At 41.5% G+C, this 23,392-nt stretch overlaps 3 protein-coding genes across 4 annotated transcripts; 2 read left to right on the forward strand and 1 right to left on the reverse strand.

Moving 5' to 3' along the window:
• The first annotated feature begins 386 nt into the window (after positions 1–386).
• LOC138194250 (SPRY domain-containing SOCS box protein 1) lies at positions 387–3,127 on the forward strand. 2 transcript variants are annotated; one of them, XM_069142838.1, is made up of 3 exons: positions 387–917; positions 1,850–2,627; positions 2,722–3,127. In XM_069142838.1, the coding sequence occupies exons 1-3, from the start codon at positions 864–866 to the stop codon at positions 2,850–2,852; spliced, it is 963 nt and encodes a 320-aa protein (XP_068998939.1). In that variant the 5' UTR covers positions 387–863; the 3' UTR covers positions 2,853–3,127. The 2 variants fall into 2 exon arrangements, with proteins under 2 accessions (XP_068998939.1, XP_068998940.1); XM_069142839.1 differs by having other exon boundaries at positions 389–917; positions 1,824–2,627.
• A 1,708-nt stretch (positions 3,128–4,835) lies between these two features.
• On the forward strand, positions 4,836–14,313 carry msh5 (mutS homolog 5). The gene is made up of 25 exons (XM_069142840.1): positions 4,836–4,934; positions 5,015–5,138; positions 5,285–5,365; positions 5,633–5,686; positions 5,799–5,920; positions 6,040–6,149; positions 6,498–6,533; positions 6,878–6,960; positions 7,040–7,085; positions 7,844–7,982; positions 8,134–8,196; positions 8,283–8,411; positions 8,554–8,626; positions 8,720–8,829; positions 9,063–9,143; positions 9,278–9,365; positions 9,482–9,549; positions 10,225–10,343; positions 10,411–10,537; positions 11,300–11,449; positions 11,711–11,785; positions 13,335–13,481; positions 13,740–13,877; positions 13,957–14,030; positions 14,185–14,313. The coding sequence occupies exons 1-25, from the start codon at positions 4,836–4,838 to the stop codon at positions 14,303–14,305; spliced, it is 2,457 nt and encodes an 818-aa protein (XP_068998941.1). The 3' UTR covers positions 14,306–14,313.
• Positions 12,980–22,076, reverse strand: LOC138194252 (uncharacterized). The gene is made up of 4 exons (XM_069142841.1): positions 21,512–22,076; positions 16,920–20,945; positions 15,114–15,281; positions 12,980–14,986 (listed from the first exon to the last, which is right to left on the reverse strand). Exon 2 carries the CDS (start codon positions 20,929–20,931, stop codon positions 20,110–20,112), a length of 822 nt encoding a protein of 273 aa, XP_068998942.1. The 5' UTR covers positions 20,932–20,945; positions 21,512–22,076; the 3' UTR covers positions 12,980–14,986; positions 15,114–15,281; positions 16,920–20,109.
• Between the last annotated feature and the right edge of the window lie 1,316 nt (positions 22,077–23,392).

Consider the following 23,392-nt stretch of genomic DNA (forward strand, 5'->3'; position numbering starts at 1 on the left):
TTTTTTTTAATTATATATTTTTTAAAAAACGGTCCACAATTTATTGCCTCTACATTCTCTTTTGTTTTTTGGTGTTAAATTTGTTGTTTTTCTCCCTGTACTTTAGTGATTATCGAGACCTGAACGTCTTTGGGACGATTTAGTGTTGGTCAGACAAAACAAGGCATTTGTCTCTTAGGCTCAAGGAACTTATTGTTTTTCAGTATTTTATATCATGTTATCTAATTCATCAATAACTCTAACGTGCATACCTAACCACTATCTTCTTTCCACCACAAAATCAAATGGCTTAATTTCTATAAATCTATTTTGCCCAAAAATTGGAACCAGTGGGCCACGTCACTTTTTTTTTTTTTTTTTTTCTCTAAAACAGTGCCCAGGGCTTAATTACACATTACAGTGCTGCTCCTGACGCGCATGTGCTGTCTGAAATAATGAGCCGCTTTGGATTTTATTTTATTTTTCTCTTCCTATTAGTAAAAAGCCCGAGTCTGATTCTCTTTTTGTGTTTCGCCATTTATGTTTACATCCATTACCGGACGCGATAAAAAGACAAGATACCTGAATTTGGGAATAAGTGGAACTGATGGCGGGCCGACGGTGGCATTAATCAAGACAGATGTAGCTGTAATTTCCCCGTGATTTTCTTTTCAGCTTTCCATCGGTTTACAATCACGTCATGGCTCTTTCGTCCTTGTGTCTGCAACTCTGAATTGTGTCGGACTGGACTGTGCTGTTCCCGTCGCGGAGGTCGTCCCGAAAAGCATCACCGCACCAACGGAGCGGTTACGTTATCGAAAAGCGATAAGACGTGCGAGCTGCTTGATAAGGGACTCCTATAAACTGACGGGGCCGCACACGGGATGTCTGGGAACTGCCTGCTCATAACCACCACAGAGAAGGATTCAACACAGCTGGTAAGATTTAAAGATTTATTTAGGACACTGCTTGTTTTCCTGACTAGCTCCAACAGGTGACATAACCTGAACCATCATATTTCTCTACCTTACCTTATATTCTACTACTCTCCTTTATCCAGAAATGGAAAATACACCTTGGGATAGTTTTGATGTAGGATATTGTATATTTTAATGTCAAAACTGCTTTACACTTCCACTACACTACATTTCAGAGGGAATTATTGTAGGCTACTTTCTATCCAACCACCACTTTATGAATTGGGATTTTTAAAACCAATAATAAGCATATCAAATGTGATGATGTATTGAAACCACCATCAGTAAACAGTATGATAAATACTTAGAAGTAGCTCCATCTGGGTCAGCTACAACATTCTGTTTACATTAGAGCCGCAACAAATAGGTTGTATTTTGACTTGTAGATCAACAGAAAATCAATCGTCAACAAATTTGGTACTTGATTAATCATTTTTTAAGTCACTTTTTATAAAGAAAAACCCCCAAATTTTTTAATTCCAGTGTCTTAAATGTAAATATTTTCTGATTCTTTCATTCCTCCATGATGACAATCTGAATATCTTTGGTTTGTGGACTGTTAGTCGGGACAACACAAGACATTTTAGGCTTCACCCTAGGGGTTGGGAAACACTGGTCCACATTTTAAAGACCAAACCACTTATCATTTAATCGAGAAAATAATCGCTAGTTGCAGCCCTATTTTCCAAGACAATGCATAATGTTTATCACGTAAACATTTGTATAATAGTGATGTAATATTGTAAAGGGTTTTGTTCATTGAGCATCTATACAACAGGTTCTATTTTTAGGTACTTTTGGCACAAAAAAGCTGGTGACTTGACTTGGTTGTTTTTTTGCCATGTATAAACATGCATTGTTGTCTAGTGTTCTTCACAGTTCTTATCTGACAGCACTTCGCAGTGACCCTGCTGTTTGCAACAATGGGTCTCTTACTGTCAGTCTGGAGGTACAGCAGTGCAGCCGACAGTCCTCCATCCTCTTCATCATCAGCTTTCCCATCACTGGCTGTTCCAACCTCCTCTCGCCTCGCAGTCACCCTGAACTCCTCTCCAGTTTCTCCTGGAGACAGCCGCTCACACTGGAGCTCAGTACAACGCTCTCCTCACTTCCTGCTGTCGCCCTGCAAACAGGAAGTGACCCGCTCCCCTGCTGAGCTTAGCAGCGATGGGGCGAGGGCGGAGATGGGAGTGAAGAATGGCCTTCACGTCTGGGAGGTGATGTGGTGCCCCAAACACAGAGGGAGTCATGCCGTCTTGGGTATTTCGAGGCAGGACTGTCCTCTGCAGGCCTCAGGGTACAATGTCCTGGTGGGTGGGGATTCAGGGTCCTGGGGCTGGGAGCTCAAAACCAATCAGCTGTGGCATGGTGGCCAAAGTCTCGGGCTTTACCCAGAAAAAAGGAAGAGACGTCACTCTGAGGCTGCAGAGGATTTTGGACCACAGTCCTCCACTTCGCAAAACATAAAGGTATCAGAAATCCCTCTCCTCATCCCTGAGCGTATCCTCCTGGTCCTGGATGCCGACGTAGGGACTCTGGGATTTGTTGTTGATGGCAGCTTCCTTGGTGTAGCTTTCAAAGACCTCCCTCGAGGGTCGGAGCTGTTCCCGGCGGTGAGCAGTGTGAGAGGGGGAGCGAGCATACGGCTACGCTACCTGAACGGTACCACAAGTGAGTATCATAGTCTTACATACCCAAAAAAAAATTATATTTACAGTGCATAATGATCATAATAGTAACATTTTTGTTTCTCGCTTGTTCTCAGGTGATCCCCCGGCCCTGATGGCTTTATGTGGACTGTCAGTTCGTCAGTGTTTAGGGCAGCAAAGGCAAAATCAAATGGACAAATTGCCTCTACCCCCTCTTCTCCAGCACTACCTGCTTTCTAATCATTAGCCTAATTTTCACACAAACCCACAATGATGATGCTTTTGTGTCAATCACTGGGCAGTGTACCAAAGAAGAAAATAATTTAAATACATGTGGCATTATATCCAAAGAAGTTTATTCATTGTTAATGTTATTTATTATAAATATATGTATATATAATTGATTATATTTTAAAACATTAACACTGAACTGGTAGGAAATTTGGGGATTTTGAGGGTACTGTTGTTTGGCAAAACTACTGTTTCTACCTTTGTGCATATAATAAACGATTCCCATTATAAACTAAAGTTATAATTGCTGTTTTACAGTTTTTCCATCCTTTCACAAACGAAAACTAGGACAGTTTAATATTGTTGTGTGGTGTCGTAAAGGTTCTCAGATTAGGCAAAACAAAGCTTATATTCAGTTGAGGAGAAAATTATGGGTGTGAAGAAAAAGTGATCCGAGGTCTCCAACAAAATTAAGCTGCCAAAACCTCCTAATGCACCTGAAGAAGTAAATGTAAACTTACATCTGCTGACCAGACTGACAGCCTGGTTGGTTCACAGGTGAAGGAGTGTACTCATCCTGAATTACTGAAAACAAAAATAATAATAATAAGTATGCAGTATAAAGTATACTATACAGTAAAGTGCTATACTTGTACTACATGTATATAAATAAACAAATGTAATGCTTTTACTGATAATTTAGTTATATTCTAGTATTGCTACTTTAACACAGGCATTAAAAGTAAAATCATGTATGTAGATTTTTCAAAGAGTTCTAAAGTGCAGATATACACATGACTTCATGTCCATTTTATGGGCTGCATTGCCTCTTTAAATGTATTTCAACTGTTAAAAAGGACTGAGTGAGTGATAATCTTTCAAATATAACCTTCATGAATGAAATCAAGACAATTAAAGGTAGAAATAACCTTTCAGTGACAAGGTGGATGATGAAGTTTTTTAGCAGATGGAAAACTGCCATTTATGGGTTGCAGACCAATTGCCAAAGAAAACTAAACTGATAAAAAAAAAAAAAGAATGGTTACAATCTCGGGCACAGAACAGGTAAACTAATGGAGTATAATTGGAAAAGAGCTGCTTTCTTTATTTTATATATATATATATGTATAAGACTTCCGTAAGTCATGTGAATTTCTGTCTAGTTTCCAAACAAAAAAAAAGGATATACAAAAGGATCAGAAATACCAAACACATGTAAACATCAGAAACATTAGGATAAAATGGTATCATGATCGATATAAACTACAAAGGGTTCTTTGGCCATAATTGGAATTTTTCAGTTATAAAAAACTGTTTAATTACTAGTTTATTTATTTATTAGTTTAATAAAGACATACCTTTGTTATTTTGACTGACACGCAGTTATATGTATTTGCAGGTGATGACAGTTTGACCCAGATAAAAGCAGCAGTAAACATTTAAGTGGGCCAAAAATAAAATGGAGGAAACAGCTTCAACAGGGTGCGCGCGCACTCCCGCGTACAAAAACTAGATTTGGGCGGACGATCATTTTTCAGCAGGGACACCTGTCAACATTTTATCTGCCTCCTTTCTATTATAGAGCAGACTTTACCAACTATATAAATGCGTGTTGTTTAAAGTCCCAACACAGCCTGTGAGTATTTGTTGACTGACTAAAATAAGGAAGTAAAAAACTATTTCGCTAGTTTGCGCTCGCTACCATTAACCAGCTAGCTGTAGCAACTATTGTTTATGATCTTTTTTTTTTAATTTTTTTTTATAATAATACATCAAATACCAATTTGATTAAGTGTAAGGATCATAAGGACGAACATTCAGAGAATTACCACCTGAATATGCGGACTTAAGACGACGCTCATCACCTGCACCGCCGCGCAGACAAGCACCGCGCTGGGGCGTAAAACATTTAGCAGCTTTAACAACCGGATATTTCCCCCGGAGACCAAAAACACAGCACCGAAGAGTATTAAATCACCTCCATTTGACTGGTACTACAATGGCAGCAGCTCTGGAAAATCCAAGAGGAGGAGACGGGACTTTTAGTCCTTTCGGTATAAACGGCGATGATGAAGAAGAGGAGGAAGACTCGCCCGCAGTAAGCCCAAGTCCGCCACTTATTTCTTTTATTTCCAACAGTCAGATGTCCATTATTGTATCTACGTGTCTCTTTTCAAGGTTTTACTGAGTGTTTTAGCTCAGCGTGGACAGGTGGGCCTCTGCTTCTACGACAGTGCGGACTCTTCTTTACACTACATGGCAGACACACCTGATAACCATGAGCTCCACCTGCTGGCCAGAGGTGAACTATGTACCTGCCTCTGACAAAGATATCAGCGTCATCCTCAGACAGGCTTTGGCTCGTGGTTTTTATGAATAGAAAAGCTTCAGATTAAAATGTTTATCCTCTTTATAAACTCACTTTTTTTTTTTTTTCCTGTTGTTCAGTCATCCAGGAGGTTAGTCCCCATGTAATCATTACCAGTGCAAAGCAGGAGCGCTGCATGACTCGCTACCTGCAGCAACTGGGTGAGTTTTGGGAAAACAAAATTATCTAAGCATGGGCAATGTCGAAGAAAGTTTTGTTTAGATGTGGTGTGGGACAAGCAGTTTCTGGGTCAAGGAAATTAAATGAGATTAGGGATTCAGCCAGTTAGCGTGATAACCGGGAAGAAGACTGTAAAGCTGTTATACAGTACTTTATGTACCCTTTAGTGAGCACACTGTCGTAATCTAATGGGAAAACAATGCTTTTGACAATAGCATTTTTCTAAAGCGCTCTCTGTCGTGTTTCAGGCTTAAACCCACACTACAAACCAGAGGTGGTCACTTATCCATTTGTTGATTTTGGTAAACACACGCCCACCCATAACATCCGTATCCCTTCGCAGGATTTTTCCATGAAAATTGCAGGATTTTCCACAAAGCTGACTTGATTTCGCATTTATTGTGAACGTTGCAGGTCTGGAGGTCAGTAAGCAAAGGCTTCTCTCTGCCCACCTGCCTTTCCTCCCCGCCTGCATTTCAGAGCGAGACAAAATGTCCTACCTCTCCTCCTGTATCTCCTTTGACTCGCCCCTAATGGTAAACCAGCTGTCTGAATAGCATCCTATCCATCTGGTTCTGCAGGAGCTGATCTCCATATGGCCATCACTTTCTTGTATTTGACTGTGATTGTGTGTGTGTGTACATTTGTTGGTTAGATGAGGGCAGTGGGCGCTCTGCTAAAATGTCTGGACAGGAGGAGAGTGGGCGTGGAGCTGGAAGACAGCAGTGTTGGAGTTCCGATCCTACAGTTTCACGCCTACACGCTGTGAGACACACATGAATATAGTGATGCACACACACACACACACACACACACACACACACACACACACACACACACACAGGACTGTGATTACACATTTTCCATAATGAGGACCCTGAAAGAGTCTTTTTTAATCAGGAGTCACTTTTTACTGCTCAGCATTTCACCACACAGATTTTTTTTTTAGTCAGTCAAACATGCTGCAGTGGTATGCATTTGTAGCACTGTGCTTTCATAATATATCAACTGTTTATCTATCAGCAAACCAAACATGCATCATGTAATTCACATGTTTTCATGAATGAAAAATGTTGCCTCTCAGTCCATGTCAATTGTTTCTTCCCTATATAGTAAAAGTGTGGTGTGCATTGACCGAGACACCTACAGGTACGCGTTCCAGCACAGTTTCTATTATTTACATGAACTTTCTCCATCATATGTCCCTCAAAGCTCAAAGCATTGATCTCCTGAATCTCTCATGAATTATTCCTTGTTGAACTACTAAACCGACAATGCAGCTTTTTAGAACATTTGAGACCTCAATCTTTCGTTTCACTTTTACTGTCCTGACCTTGTGTTATATCTTCATTTTCTTTTGATTGTAGTTAAGTAAAAAAAAAAAAAATCAATTCAAATGAATGTAATGTATCATGTAAACTACCACAAATCAAATCGGTCAACAAAATTTGTCAAATATACAGAAAGAAGTAAGGGTTTAGTGTTTGTTCCAGTGTACTGCAGATCTTCAAATCAGAGCTCCACCCGTCAGTGTACAAGCTGCATTCTGGTGAAAAGGAAGGACTCAGTCTTTACGGTAAACAATCCAGGATGTTATCACTCTATCTTATCTAACAGTGTTTACATGAACTACCTTTTCTTCTTGTGCGTCACAGGAATACTGAACCGCTGCAGGTGCAAGTTTGGCTCCAAACTGCTGCGGTGAGAAACAACAATTACATAAAACAAAACCCCAAAAGGGGCCTTTACATAATCAAAAGAAAATATTGGGCTTTTATTAAAAAACAGGTTATTTCTATCAACAGTTCCTGGTAAAACTAAACAATCTCTGTGTAAAAGTTGTGTCAGATATAAATGAAATTGATGTGAAATACCATTAGTAATGCTATACACTGTACCACCAGCCCTACTAGTATGACTATCACTACTACTTGTAGGCAGGACTAGTTCATACCTAATTTATTTAACAGAGGAAGCTGTGAAAAAATGCTTTACATAATACATAAAAGACAATAATACTAAATTTAACAATTATAAAAGAAAAACACTATGTGGTTGAAGTTATAATGTAAAGCAGTTAACTTTACAAATGTACATTTATTGTTTGGAATTCTTCATTAGAAACAAACATTATTAAGGCAACAAAAATTTAAAATGTAAGTTTTTTTATTTTTTTTTTCATATATTTATGAAACAAAAGTTTTACCGGTCAGAAAATGTGTCTCAGCTGTTCCGGGATAATGCATTATTGTTTTTTTGTTGCTGTCTACAATAATATTAATGTGATTTCAACTATTTGCTATAATCAGTATATTGTGGTAATATACACACCATATTTTCTTTATAAAACCATCACTTTTTGTATTCATACAACACACTGTAGTCGCTCTGGGTGAGGTGAAGTTACTGTTTGCTTATAGAAGTGCCATCTGTGTAAGTGACAGCTTCTCTTCTGACAGTCAGTGGTTTATGCGGCCAACACAGGACCTGGAAGTGTTACACAGGAGGCAGGAAGTGATACGTTTCTTCACGTCGCCCCGGAATTCAGACGCCTTGAGCACCCTGCAGTCCTTGTTGCGTAACGTCAGAAACATACCGGTAACGAGGCTACCCAGTATCTACTGAATCATCACCTGAACACTGATATCATGTCAACCACCTAAAACCTGTGTGTGTGTGTGTGTGTGTGTGTGTGTGTGTGTGTGTGTGTGTGTGTGTGTGTGTGTGTGTGTGTGTGTGTGTGTGTCAGACTCTTCTACGGCGCATGTCTCTCTCTCACACCAAAGTTACTGACTGGCAGAGTCTCTACAAGGTTCGAAGGAATGTCCAGCGTCACCATATGCACCTTTTCCATGTGATAGCTTTTCTTCAATGTTGACAAAATGGTGTGTTTGTCAGACGGTGTGCAGTGCAGTGTGTATCAGGGATACAGTGCGACACTTGCCTCGGTCCATTCAGCTATTTAGGGATATCAGTGAAGGCTTCTCTGATGACCTCCACTACATCGTCTCCCTCATCAGCCAAGTTGTGAGTTCTTCCAAGTATGTTGTGCCCCAAAATCACACCATCGGCAATAATCAGACAAAAAAATACGCCCCTTCACAATATCCGGCTTTTGTAGCAGTGCATCGTAGTGAACGGTGCTTGTGATTTGTCGGTCTACATGTAGGTGGATTTTGAAACCAGCCTCGCAGAGAACCGCTTCACGATCAAACCGAATGTGGATCCTGCCATCGATGAGAGTAAGTACAATAGGGGCCTTTTAAAGTTCTCGGCCAATGTGACGTTTATCTGCTCTTTGAACCTAACTCAGAAATACACTCTTCCTCTTTTAGAGAAGAGGACGATGATGGGGCTGTCTGACTTCCTGACAGATGTTGCCAGAGGAGAGCTTGAACTCCTGGACACTTTGATCCCTTCTTGCTGTGTCATTTACATCCCTCTGGTCCAATCTTTGCTTCTACACATCTACTGACTCATATAGATCACAGACGAATAACTAAAATTCTAGTTGTTGTTGTTTTTTAAACTAGATTTGTAGTTATTTGTCTGGCGTGTACCCACATATAGTGTTTTATCACCTGGATTCATGCTACCAGATAGTGAAAATTGTTTCTCTGGGACACCATATACTGTTTATATCAGTGCTCATATATCAGTTGGACACTCTCTTTTCAGATTGGATTCCTGCTCTCTGTGCCTCGGCTCCCGAGTATGGTGGGGAAAGAGGACTTTGAGATAGAGGGACTTGATTTTATGGTGGGCTTATGATCTTGTCTGATAATAAAAATACGTAAGTGCTTTTGTAGTCTAAATTATCTACAAAGTATGTGATTTTAACCTTGTGTGTGTGTGTGTGTGTGTGTGTGTGTGTGTGTGTGTGTGGGGCCTAGTTTCTGTCAGAGGACCGACTCCACTACCGCAGCCAAAGAACCAGAGAGCTAGACGACCTCCTAGGAGACTTGCACTGTGACATTAGAGGTCTTTTACTCTCGCTCATAAGACAATCAGCTGTCAGCTGTGTTCCTGATATTTTTACACCAAACACTGTGTGATTCTCAAGACACTTTACCGACAATAAACTTCCTGCTTCTCAGACATGGAGACGGCAGTAATGACAGAGTTGCAGAACACAATCCTCGAGAGGAGCACCTCCCTCTACAAGGTTGGTCTTCATCATCGGGCACTTTGTGTTTCCAGTGTTTAAAACATGACTCCCACTCTGATAAAATGATTGTTGGTATCAAAGTAGTGTTTTTAATGTGTAGGTGGATTTTGTGATTAACTCTTATGTTTCTTCCAGTTGGATTGAGTTGTTGATGTTGATTATGAAACAGGTCCTGATCCCATGTACGAGTTCTTTTCAACTGCTGTGATATTTTTCTCTTGATAGATCCGTGTCCTGTCGTATTACATGCTACAATTGCAAATGTTATAAGTTATTTTTGAGAGCAGAATGAGCATTTATCTCAGATTCAGCTTTAAGAAAGCGATGCCCCTTCCAAAATTTCTCTTTTCAGAATCAAACACATTCACCCATCCTCACCCTTTCATCATTTTCATAGTATCATAAAGTATTAAAACATCAAGAGAAAGGTCTTAAACCACAGCAGGTACAGCAACATAATCTATGTCTTTGTCGCCCATCTGCTCAGTTTGTTCCAAGTCGTTATATTTTTGCTAAAATATGGTTAAATAAACAGTTTCATCTCGATCCTCATCGAAAGCAGTGTCAAGGTTCCAAGTAGGCAGCTTTATTGGTTTGTGTATGTCATTGTATCGGAGATGTGCTCTGCCCAGGACACTCAGTGTGTTCAATGTGTGTGTTTTTTTTACGGAGGTTCTTGATCTCACTGCTGAGTTGGACTGTCTGATGGCTATGAGCAGTGCCTCCCAGGAGTACAGCTACATCTCACCCAAGCTAGCCAGCCACAGGAAGATTACCGTCACACAGGGCAGGTAGGCACTCGCACACAAGACGGAAATCATCGCAGTACAAGACTGTACATCTTCCATCTTTTTCCAGACACCCGCTGTTGGAGCTGTGCTCGCCTGTGTTTGTGGCCAACTCCTTCCAGAGCTCTGAGTCCGAGGGCAGAGTCAAGATCATCACCGGCCCCAACTCATCTGGCAAGAGCATCTACCTCAAACAGGTCGGGGTGGTCAGTCCCTGTTAAGAAAGTATAAACAAGTGTGATAATTTCAATAACACATATAATAATACACTGATTCTGCTCTTGATTTACTACATTTTACTCGACCTTTTGTGGCGATTTGCTGCCGAATCAGTGGCACTGTTTTGACATATTTGTTTCTGTCTGTGACCCAGTGTGTTCGTGCCTCAGTCAGTTTCCGTTTCAACTCAAATTGACTTGTCATTTGTGTTTTGGTGATTTTAGGGCTGAATGTACCTTTTGTCTTTTACTCCTCCCAAGCACTTACTGCAAAACTAATAGAGAGTTTAAAGAAACATAGAACAGTGAAGCTATCCTAGTGGAGACAACACTTGTTTAAATTGCACATTATCTACCATCATAATCATACATAATGTACATGACAATACATCATCTACATCTGTTTTCTTAAGCTGCAGAAGCTGCTCCATCAACAGCAGTCATTATGTACGACATTTGCAGTTTCCAGTTCCAAACTGTTTTACTTTGTTAATAATGAGAAGAAGCCTTGAAGCTGTAATTTACAACTTCCACAGAAAAACACATTTACACCCCTGTAATATCATTAAAGGAACAGTAAAGTTTCTTAATGGGAGTGTTTCCATCTTACACTATGGCGAGCTTAGACCTTAGATGAGAATCACTGATGTGAGTCCAGTCCCCTCGTCAAGTTTATACCACTGCACTTCCTGTCTGACCCTGACATGACACATCACCTTCTTTCTGTTTTGATTTTTGAAGGTGGGTCTGATTGTGTTCATGGCTCTGATTGGCTCAGACGTGCCGGCGAAGGAGGCAGAAATCGGTCTGGTGGACGGGATCTTCACCCGCATGCAGAGCAGAGAGTCTGTGTCTGTGGGCCTCAGCACCTTCATCATAGACCTCAACCAGGTACATCTCTCACACACACACACACACACACACACACATTCTTATGCACACAAGTAGCTATGTGTGTATCTGTGTGGGGGTATACAAATTAAATCTATGAACCTCCAACACTGCTGGCCTCCAGCTCCCACTCCCACTCCCACTCTCCACCTGTTGAGATTTTTTTTTAAAGCAACTGCTGCCTACAACCACCACACACACACACACACAAACAATAAAACAACAAAATGTAGTCTAACAGTTTGTGTCTCTGTTCTCCAGATGGCCCAGGCTCTTAACAGCAGTTCTGGCAACTCATTAGTCCTCATCGATGAATTTGGAAAAGGAACTAATACAGTAAGAAGAAACTGTTACAGCACTTTGTGAATTAAATACATATGCATACACGTAACAAGTACACACAGTGTCATTAATGTGAATCACCCTAAACTAGCTATTACTCAGTTTAAAGCTGCAGTACGAACAGACCCGCAGTTCAGCTCAACATGTGTCACCTATTAGCAAGAAAATAGCAGCAGCTGTCAAGATCTACAGATATTTAAGTGTCAGTGTGCACCACCTACAGGCAGTTTATGAGACTTCTACAACCACCAGACAAAGAGTGTTATCCTTTATATGTGTTTTGTTTTTTTATATGTATTATTTTTTGCCATATTGTCTTTATTAGATAGGAGAGGTAGAGACAGACAGGAAAAGAGCAGAGGAACGACATACAGTAAAGCTCCAGCGGAAAAGAAATCAAACTGAAGACTCACAGCTGATTAAATGTATGCCCAGGAGTTTTGCTCTCTAACCATCCTTTAGTTGCTTTATGTGTGGATGTCCAGTGTGTAGTTTCGGTAACTGGAACATACTTCTTGTTGAATTCTGGGGAGAGTAGAAGAGAGAGGAGTCCCTACTGCTCAGTTTCATCCATCTCTGTCCGACAGGTTACTCTGGCGAGGGACGGTGAGGGTCCAAAGCAATTATATTTACCTCTAGGAAAAAGCAGAGTCCAAAAGAAACAACAACAAAAAATAACACCCATGTAGGTTGAACAAGTTTAATCTTACCCCGGTTTGTAGATGTTAACGACAAGAACCTAAAATGTCTGTTATCAATGTTTTTGCAATTACAAGTAATATATCAACAGATAATTACCACTTAACTCTGCAGCTCTCGTCTCGTCTTTTCTAACTACATTAAAGGTGTCATTTTCAGCCTAATCAGGCACCAGAACAAGGACTGGTTCTATTGGTGCATATTTCACTCTTTCTCTCCCCACCTTTACCCTACAAGTTTAGACACAATGACTGTTGAGCTGCCGATCTCGGTGTGTGCGTGTTAGACGGCTTCAGCTCTGCGCGTTCTTTAATGAGGCAATAGGAGAGAATTGGCTGGTCCCAAAAGTGTTTATTTAAGTTCCCCTTAAAAAAAAAAAGTCCACATCTACTGATCTCAGCCGGTGCTGCTGTTAGTCTTACTTACTTGTTGGTGGTTCAGGTTGGTCAGTGTGGATGTGGTCAGAAATGAAGACAACAAAAATCAAAGTAAACATCAAACTTTTTAATTTATCTTTTGTGGTTAGAATGAAAATAGACTCGGCATACTTATACAAAGAGTTGTGATTCCTACTTTAATATGTGGCATGATTTTTGACAGTTATTAGCAAGTAATTAGTTTCAGCATCAATTAAGCTGACGTGTTTTTCTAGCATGCTGTGGCTCAATCAAAGAGTAAGAAGGGAATCCGGTGGATGTTTTTATCCGCAGACTGATTGGCAGGGAGGTCTTTGTAATTGGTTTATTCATTACAGCTACTAAATGTAAGGCTATCAAGAGTTTGAGTGAAGAACTTAACCTGAACTGAAGAGAATCAAAGTCGCTGGTTTAATGTCTCCCTTCAGGTAGATGGACTATCATTGCTGGCTGCGTCGATCTCTCATTGGCTGAGAAAGGGTCTGGTGGATGTTCCTCACGTCCTGTTGGCTACTAACTTCCACAGTGTGCTGCAGCTGGGCCTGCTACCATCCTCTGGCCTGCTGTCTCTTCTGGTACTGAGAGACTGACGAGATTATCCAATGATGATGAGCATTAGTGTGAATGTTCATTGAAGTTTAGTAACCGGTAACGATTGTGCTCCAGAATAATGTTGAAGCCAGAAACTGTCAAACTGTCCAAATGACCAAATAGATAATGACACTCCACCTCAGATTTATCTAACCACATTTCATAGTGTGTGTGTGTGTGTGTGTGTGTGTGTGTGTGTGTGTGTGTGTGTGTGTGTGTGTGTGTGTGTGTGTGTGTGTTAGACCCTGGAGACAGCAGTGGACGGAGATGAGTTGGTGTTTCTGTACCAACTGAAGGAAGGGATCTGCCAATCCAGCTATGCTGCCAACATCGCTACACTGGCAGGCTTGCCAAATTGCCTTGTACAGAGAGGAGTCGAGGTAAACACACACACAAGTACACACAAATGCACACAAGCATGCTCACAGACTGACTGACTGTGTTTTTGTGTTTGTTTAGGTGTCTGAACTGTACAGGACAGGAAGGCCCATCAAACGCACAGACAAAGCATCATCGGACGAGCAAGCAATGAGGTTTGTTAAACTTTAACTGTACAGAGTGACGACAAAAACCCAGAGTAAAGAGCAATGTGGGTAACACACAGGTGTGTGTGTGTGTGTGTGTGTGTGTGTGTGTGTGTGTGTGTGTGCGCGTGCGCGTGTGTGTGTGCGTGCGCATGCCTTATAGGTGCAGGTGTGTGGTAGAGAAGTTCCTGAGCCTCGACTTGGAGGACAAAGATTTGGATCTGCAGAGTTTCATGAAAGATGAGGTCTTGCCCTCTGCTGGAGAGCTGCTGAACTGCAGCTGAACTCCGCTGCTGCTGCTGCTGTCAGCATGCTTTTACACCACTGTGGTCAGTTTGTTCACTCCTTTCTAAATGTTCTGGGTTGTTTTGGGACAAAGGATTTCACTAAGGTTCACCTGCAGGATATAAGACAACAACACAACAAAGTGTACACTGAGAAAGTTGTCCTACATCTGTTGGTTTATATTGTAGCAAAACAAATATTTGGCTCAGTTCAAAAGTACTGTTTGCATATTTCAAAATATGAAGTGACACAAAACTGAATTGTTTGAATTGAATATGTTAATTAATAAATTGTTGTCTTTTATACCAAAATGATCTAGTTTCTGGTTTTTCATTAGAGAATTCAAAACAATCGTAAAACTGGCAAGTTTTCCTCCCCATATGGTTGAAGTCCTTTTAGCATTACTTCACACAGTCTTTTTGTTTTTGATAAAAATAAACAAATGCTTGTATATCATGGTCCCGTTGAGGCTTTACTGAGGTGCCAGGCAGTTAAGAAAGCCGCTGTGAGATGCAAAAGTGTGCAGATAGAAGGTTTGTGTGCTGAGTTGCAGAAGGGCGTGTTGCAGCAGTGTTTGGTCACGGCATAGACGGTGTTGTTAAAGAATAGTTCCACTGTGGTCTCCATGTCGCACTCCTCAACCTTCGCACAGCCCAGCGTCTTTATATCCAGAACATCACCTGGGGAGACCAGTTCATGTCATTCACTATATTTAGTAGATAATATACATTTTATAAATCAGTCTCTTTCATGCTTGGATATTAATCAATAAATATGATCAACTAAACACGGTGTTGTCCGACACACCTGCCATCCCTCGGCCTGTGAAGCAGCGCTCCCCGAGGCTGCAGTTGGTTTCAGTCGTGTAGCAGGCATCCCAGAAGCCCAGGTCACAACGAAAACACTCCAGAAACGCCTCCTCCAGTTTTAACACCACCGACTCCTTGAGCTGCTCCGACTGCTGCCCTTCCTTGCCTAAGTGAAAAGAATATACATTTAGATACCGGATCAAATTAATGTCAATAAAACTTAAACTTTTTGAGAGTCTAAAGTATTTATTCAAGAGCCCCGTTCACTGCACGTTTATTATTCGGGCTGTAAGAGGACATCTTGCTAAACACATGACAACATTCGGCTGAACACTGGAGCATCTCAGAAATGTTTTGTTTATTCTGCAGCAGTCTGGAATTTGTTTCTTTGAGTGGATGACTCGCGTTTGTTCAGGGGGAGCTCCATGTCTCAGGGCAGCATCGTGTTTTTATGAACTAGACAGATACTGGAATTAATAGAAAGTGTTGGCAGTAGAACATAATGCAGGGATGGGACAAACCCCGAGTTATTCCTACTGTGCTGTACTCAAATCCTGAAAGTAATTCAGCTTGCGTCACAGATTAGATAGGACTTGTTCTGCGGGAAGATACTTTATAAAAATTATTGTTACCAAAAATGGTTTTCTAGATCCTTATTAAAATAGGTCTGCAAATGACTTTATAAGCTCATGTTACCCGTGTCATTTTCTTTTCAAAAAAGACATGCAAGTAATGGACAACAACGTATTAGTATACATCCATTGGCCTAATGTGTTGTATTGAGACTCACAACCCTTATCCCCCGTCATCCTGTTAGAGCTGGTTCAGGTCACTAAAGTGAAGTGAGGTGAATTTGTGGAGGAAGAACGGAACCGCATGGTCTCGGTCTTTGGCCGGGTCCATCCCGTCTAATGCAGTGTGATACAACAGCCCTGCATGCAGTAAGTTAATGAGGGTTATAATGGTCTTTGTTTGAGGTGTTGATTTAACTTTATGGTAATTTTTGAGGATTTAAAACGGTATGTCATACCATTGCATCAGTCTGCATGCTGTCTTTGATATTTTCTGTCCCCCATAAGTGACCCTAAAATTGAATCTCTAAAAGTTTCTCAAAAAAAAATTTCATTAAGTGGGAATTTACAGTTGAACTGGGAGGCTTCGGTAGCAAATATTTTAATGAGCAAGTATCCATTTTATGTTTACAAGCATTAACATTTTCCCATTTTATTTGTCTTACACTATTGGATTAAATTTGGATTTTAGACTGTTGGTAGAACAAAACAAGCAATTTGTGCTCTGGAAGACACTACGTAGACACGATATTTTGATGCTTTGTAGACTAAAAATCAATTTATTAAAACAAATCAATAGATTAATCAAAAAGGTAAATAATAATTATATATCAGTTGTATTAGACAATGTTAGATTTACTTAGGGGTGCCCAATAATCAAACAGTTCTGTATTACCTCGCAGTCAAATTCTTTTATATATATGTAAATTAGACCGACAGCTTTACATGACATGACCGTGGATGTAATATATCAAAATAAAATCCATAAGAGGTCATCATTGATATTTTACAAATCAAATAAATGTTAATTAGATATTAATCAATATGTTTCTCCATTTAATATGTGCATGAAACCAGCAAGAATCTGTTTGTCAGTATCAAGTAGGATGTAAACCGATTTTCAGGCTAAGTTGTTTGACTCTGCGGTAGAGTAAATTGCCATTAAACGTGTAGGACAGAATATACTGTTGGATCTCCAGCTACTGTAAAACACAGGCGCTACGCCAGCTTACCTCGAGCAGATGTGAGCATCATGATGGTAAAAACAGCGAATATTAGTCCTTTCATTTTGAGTGGGATGCCTCTTCCATTGACAGCTCAATGCGGACTGGTTAAGCAGCTGGACGCCGGACTGAAATTGGATTAGTGTGAAGAGCACCCGTTTTGTTTGGCACCAATCAGAGCTGCTAAAAGGGTGCTGAGAGGTCACCAAAAGTGAAGTGTTGGGGATTAATCCATAGTATAAAAAAAAATCTGTAAGGGAAGAGGCAATTGGTTGATTGATTTTGTGTCTCCTTCAGAAGTTTTAATAGAAGATATAGCATGAATGTTACACGTAAAACCAAGCTGGTGACACTTCTCTGTTTCTAATGAGGAACAAACGGTGTCAGAAGTAGTCAAAAGTTCAAATTCCCCCTCATTGCTGGAAAACATGTGATGCTTCTCATTTGTCAGAAATACATCTTAACTAAATCCCTTTTTCTGCTGTAGCTGTTAGTGGGGGAAAAAAAACGGGAAGAAAAACCCCGCACTTTCAGGCTAATACCTTTGGTGCTCGTTGATCCTCAGTAACACATCTTTTTACTGACTCCAGAAAATTTTGATCACAGCTTCTCTATCCCTCTCTTAAGGAGCAAATTGCACATGTCCCGAGTCAGCGCAGGTTTAAGCAGCTTATGGCTTCATGTCCGTTTGCTCACGTGTATCAATACACAAACACACATACTACTGCCTGCGGGGGGGGGGATTAGATTCAGTTATATTCTCAATGCAGCATAAAAACCTGCGCAGCTGTCTTATGTAACACTGCCGTGTACACACAAACACAGATGTACACACGAGGAGATTCCTCGAGTTCTGTGTTGCTGCAGTGAGGTTTGCAAGCGAATACATGTGCTGAAATTATTCCCTGTGGTCAGTTTACTGTCAGATTCAAATTAATTTTTTTTTTTTTTTGCATTTAAATTTAACCTGATCATCAGAATTAAAGCCTGGTAAAGCAAACTATACATATTTGTAACATGTAAGAAAAAAACAGGAGCAACATTATTCATGCTACTGATTAAAAAAATCATATGAAACAATTTTGATTATTAATTAATCGTATTTATCTTTGAACAAGCAACAATATCAAACATTTGGGTCCAGAGTCTAAACAATTTCTTTCTTTTATTTGGATTATTGGACAGTAAATGTAATATCTTTAGCTTTTGGACTAGCAAAAGCTAAGTAAAAGCATCAGCTTCAGGCAACTATGAATATTTTGAAGGCTGCAGTTTGTGGTACTGTGTTGCATCATACGGAGAGTTGTTTCTGTTTTTTGAGCCTCTCTTCACTTATTTAAATGAAGTGGACAAATAGTAGAAACACCTGTCAGTATAACACAATACAGCTCAAGAGCAGAACAAACAGCAGCCACTGAAATGAACATGTCACAAAACCTCTCGATTAAAGGCATTATAACCTTCGTGAAGGGAGAATTTATTGCAGGAATGTCGTGTTAAGACAACATGGGTGTACCTAATAAACTGGCAACTGAGTGTAGATTAGTACAATAATGTGCAGATTAATCAGAAAGGAAAGTAATCCTACAATGCAGCATGTTCCCTCCTAAATGTGAGCACATCATCTTACACTGAGAAGGACTAGCTGCATGCGAGACTGAAGAGAGAGCTGCTTTTTTTTTTTTTTTTTTTTTTTTTTTTTGGGAGCGATAAGTGCGAAGGAGGCTGCTTGCAGCATGTTGCAAGATTCAAAAAAACGTCTCCCCAACTCATCTCTGATGCTGCTGAAATACACATCCAGCATCTTAAAATGGCATACTGTACCTACACAAAAGCCTCCGCCGGGTCTGTGCGTGTACGGGAGAGACAGATGGATGCCGTTTTTAGTGAGCGAAATGTGTGGCTGCAAATTACTGTACACTTCGGTCTCAGTCGTCATCTGGATGGCAGGATCCCAGCATGGGCCCAAACAACAAGGAAATACTCAGCAGTCCTGAAGCACCTATAAAAACCTGCAGACTGATCCCCTGTGTAATTAGAGAGTGGAGGAGAAAATGCTGGCGATAATTAAAATAAAATCCAGCCCCTCTTTCCTCTCCGCCTGTTCAAACAGGCTCGCTTTGGCTTAATTGTATCTGCGAATATTTTCCTCTGCATTGTTTTTCCCTGTTTTCACTATTTATCAGCTTTGCAGAAGCCAAGGATTGAGATGGAGGATGGAGTGTTTGAATAAAGCGTAGGAATCCGATGATGAAGAGAGACGAGATGAAAGGTCGGGATGGTGGGAGAGCGAGGCTTCAATTACTCAACTCACAGGACCGCTTTTCTCAGTTACACCACGTCAGAAAGAACTCATAGCAGCCTCACCAGAATTTGCTCTTTTGTTAAAGTTGTTGCTCTTTTTTTCTTTCTCTCAATTGTCTGATTGAAATGCGTAAAGATCTCGCCTCACCGCACTTGAGAAAACTGAGCAGCTGACACAGAGAACTTAAAAAAAAAAAAAAAAAAGTTGAATTAGAGTCTCAAAAATAGGAGATCTTGCATGTCCTCAGAGCTCCAGCTGGTATTTATAGCGTGGCTGTAGGTGTCGAGTGAGAGGAGTGTGGCCTTGTGTGCTTCTCTTGTTTATACTGAGACACAATTTCCTCAGATAGAGAGGAGATTACACCATGTGTGTGATTAGATAAAGACTCATTTGAGACCTAATCTGGCTCATCCTCTTAACTGAACTTCTCTAGCAAAGAAATGTGAGACCTCTGCAGAGATGTGTGTGTGTGTGTGGGTGTGGGTGTCAGAGAGAGGAAAAGGAGGGAGGGAGTGTGTCCATCTCCCAGTATGGCACCCAAATAACTTTTTAGCAAACCTCCTTACGTCCATATTTGGTCAAACCTGAAGTGACTTTAGAGATTATTTTTTTTTGGGCATGGTTGCAACATGATGGCGAGTTGACATCAAACAGCGCAGCTCCAATCTTTCACATGTGGGTGAGTCAGAGAGCGATGTAGGACAAAACCACCCTTCACAGACAGTGACTCAGAGTAACTGCGCCACTCCGAGGCACTAAAACATACTAACAAACGTTTCATCGGTTTATTGAGGAATGCATAGTCTTGTCTGCAAGTGAAACTTTAAAGTGTGTCCCATCATGCATATTTCATGAGACCGTACAAGTGGAACCAGTCGGGCGGGGGGGGGGGGTTCAGTGTCGAGGCGGCGCAGAAAAGTCTGTCCGTACGTTGAAGTTGGCGTCACTAGAGTTGCAGGAGTCTGAGTAGATGGAGGAGAGAGAGATGGACAGGCAGGGGGAGGGAGGGTGAGGAGTCGGTTCCTGGTGGTGCAGAACTCGGGCCAACAGGGTTGACCTACCCTCCTTCTCCTTCTCTTCCTTCTCTTCCTTCTCTTCCTTCTCCTCCTCCTTTTTGTCCACCTCCTCTCTGTATTTACATCCTGCATCCATAAGAGGTGGCGGGGATGGTCTGCCGCTAATGTTGTTTCTGTTCGAGCGAGGCAGAGGAGGGTTCTGGTTTGAGAGGGGCAGAATGTGGGCTGGAGTGACCCAGGATCCCTGCTCTCCATCTCTCCATTTCCACTGCTCCTGACAATCCTGCAAATCCTCCCAGCAGCTGTCTCCCCTCAGATCCTCAAGGTCGTCAGGCGTCTCTCGTCTGAGGACTTCCTGGTCCCGGTTCTCGTACAGCAGCGTGGCCGCGCAGATGAAGATGAAGAGGCCCACTCCCATGACCACAGGACCGACCAGTTTCATCCTATCAGCGGGAGTGCTGACGCGTCCTCTCCCGAGCTTCGGTGCTGCAGAAACGTAGCCCGCCACCGCTACACTCATCCCCACCAGCACCACCATGACACCCAGCAGTAGCCACACACCCGGGGCGGAACCCAGGGGCAGCTTGGTTTGGAAGGCTTTGCTTTTGCTCAGGTGTCCGTGGCATGCTGGCAGGCAAACAGGTGAGGAGTGGGAGGAGTGGGAGGAGGCGGGGCTGCAGGAGGGACTGGCAGCTGTCATCCTCTGGCTTCAGACTGGACAGAGAGGAGGAGACACAGAAAAGATGGCTTAGAGAGAGTGCTGAATGCAGCATCAGTAGGGTGTTGGAGACAGTTTACTCTGCATTGCACACAACAGGAAATAGCTGCTTTAATAAGACATGTGGCTGAGTTAATGAGATGCCAACCCTTCTGCAGCTCTCTCCCAGTGTCTCTGAGGAGCAACACACTCTCCACTCATGAACCCGGACTAAAATGTTATTGAACCGCTCGTTCACCATCGTTAATGACTGCCCCACTTTCAAAAACCTTGTGATTTCACTTCACGATCTCACTGCAGTCGTAGAAATGAAGTCACGCCACCGTGGTAATTGCTCTGAACTGAACTCGTAATTTAATTACCCCCTGAGGCAAGTGGACACAACGGGCGATCCCAACAGGACGCAAACGAAGACGAAAACATTTCAAGTTGGATCCAATTAGTGCTTTTACGCATACATCTTTAGCGTTTTATTTTTGCTCGACAGCTCTGTTGATCACTACAATAATTCACTTCCTGTTATTTTAACGCAGTCTACATACAGTCAAGAGTGGATACTTGCCTGGTTTGGGACGTGAATCCGGAGAAAAAGCTGGCTTCTCGGCATTATCAAACTGTATAAACCTGAGTTGCGTTATTCCTCCCACTCTTTCACTTTGATTCGCGGGTAATCCCCACTTTCACCTCATTCCCCCTCAGATTAAAACGTTTTTCATCCTCGGTTTCGCGGCGGGAGTCGGTGCGCAGCGCAACAGCGGAGCCTGAAATGAAGCTTTTACAGTAAATAACAGTCTTACTAAAAGTGGTGCAAAGCTGCTCAGCCTATCTGTCTCCGTGCTGCTCGTGCGTCTCTGCAGCTTGTGTGTGTGTGTGTGAGCGTGAGTGTGTCTGTGTGTGTAGAGGAGGGGTCGTGGGAATCTGTGGCTCGTCCCGGCCAGTCCCACGGTGAGCCCGGTTGTTATTTCTTCGAGATCACCAGCCGTCAAGTGTTTTAAAGAAGTTTTCTGAAAGAGCAGTCTTCCTGTTCCCAATCCAGGACCTGAAAATACGTGAGGATGAAGAATATCCATTCCTCCACTTTATTAGGCTACAAATCATGTGCTCTTCCCATTTTGCTGACTATCTTCCGATCATTTACAGGCATGGCCGGATAAACCTGTTTAGGGGCCCCTGGGCAGAAAGTGGCAACGAGTCCCCGGTGGCCCCCAATCTCTACCACCCTCTGAATATACACCCTGCCTCCTCCAAGTATCCATTACACCTACAACCAGAACTCCTGTGGTGAAACAATATTTAATATTTGTATCATTCGAATTACGCACAAAGACAAAGCAAACTAATGAAAGTTAAACTAAATTTTTTACACAGAGTCCCTTCACAACACAAGGTTAAATAGTTTATGGTGCATGACCCACATTAGGTAATATTGTGTTTTAGTGGTGCAAATAACTTTTGTAACATTTGGAATTTGTCCCTCGGGGTCTGGAGCGCTTGAGCAGTTCACTTTGCCTGTTTGGTCCACTTTGTCAGTGGTCGGGTGTCTTGGTGGATAAATGCTATAACGAAAAGAAAAAAAAAAAGTACTTTGGTTCAGCTGCTATACTTTAAGAATACTGTCCATCATTGTTTAACAATGATGGACAGTATTCTTAAAGTTAAAATTTCAAAAGTTATCAAAGTTCACATCAAATCTGTCTTTAGTTTATTTAGTATTGCTTGTCGACATAAAGCATACTAACGTGTGCCTGATCTTGGCCACTTTTAGTCATCACAGTTTGTGACATGGGCCGCCACGAGCCATTTGTGTGAGCCATATACAACAAGGTGGTTTTGTGTGATGCTTGCTGCATATGGGTCGGGTGTGGCCCACACAGCATAACCACTAGTTTGTGGGTGCGAATAACGTATGTGGGCCAAATGTGGGCAATAAACAGCGAGACAGTTCTGGGTTTGAGGGGAAGCGCCGACCCGACTGCAACATGCTGCTGAAGGCCCTGACATTTTACAGAAAATTGGGGCCAGCTCTGACTGTGTGCTGATCCAATTTAAAATTTCCATCACAGGTTTGGTTGTCTGTAGCCAATAAGCTCAAAAGTACAACGCAACTTTGACAGCAGTTCAAATGTGATGCTCACTGTCATGTATTCAACTTGTTTTTTGTCTGTAGTCTAATTTGAATAAATAAATGAATGGAAGCTAATGTCTGCATGAACTGAAAAGTTCAAAAACTTGGAAAACTTAAGGTGCAGCCTCTCAGCTGACATGTTAACAGATTGATCTTCAAGACTGCAACACAGGTGGGCGCTTTGGAAAAAGCTTTGAACTAGAGATGTCAGATAATGGACTGAAAACTGCAATACATACATTTAAAATGTAGTGAAGTACAAAGTAACTCCTTTTGACTCTTGACGCTTAGTCAACATCAAATTTTTTAATTTATCTT

The sequence above is a fragment of the Embiotoca jacksoni genome, unplaced genomic scaffold (genome assembly GCF_022577435.1).
Source record: "Embiotoca jacksoni isolate LCO1_2020_lvr unplaced genomic scaffold, fEmbJac1.0.p SCAF_11, whole genome shotgun sequence".
Lineage (NCBI taxonomy): Eukaryota > Metazoa > Chordata > Actinopteri > Embiotocidae > Embiotoca > Embiotoca jacksoni.

Excerpts from the sequence above, each read along its gene's own strand:
- LOC138194250 (XM_069142838.1), top strand. The coding sequence starts at position 864 with ATGTCTGGGAACTGCCTGCTCATAACCACCACAGAGAAGGATTCAACA. Across the intron at positions 918-1,849 it reads AGAAGGATTCAACACAGCTG|CACTTCGCAGTGACCCTGCT; the intron begins GTAAGATTTAAA and ends CTTATCTGACAG. Across the intron at positions 2,628-2,721 it reads CTACCTGAACGGTACCACAA|GTGATCCCCCGGCCCTGATG; the intron begins GTGAGTATCATA and ends GCTTGTTCTCAG.
- msh5 (XM_069142840.1), top strand. The coding sequence starts at position 4,836 with ATGGCAGCAGCTCTGGAAAATCCAAGAGGAGGAGACGGGACTTTTAGT. Across the intron at positions 6,150-6,497 it reads CAGTTTCACGCCTACACGCT|TAAAAGTGTGGTGTGCATTG; the intron begins GTGAGACACACA and ends TTCCCTATATAG. Across the intron at positions 11,786-13,334 it reads TTGGAAAAGGAACTAATACA|GTAGATGGACTATCATTGCT; the intron begins GTAAGAAGAAAC and ends GTCTCCCTTCAG.
- LOC138194252 (XM_069142841.1), bottom strand. The coding sequence starts at position 20,931 with ATGACAGCTGCCAGTCCCTCCTGCAGCCCCGCCTCCTCCCACTCCTCC.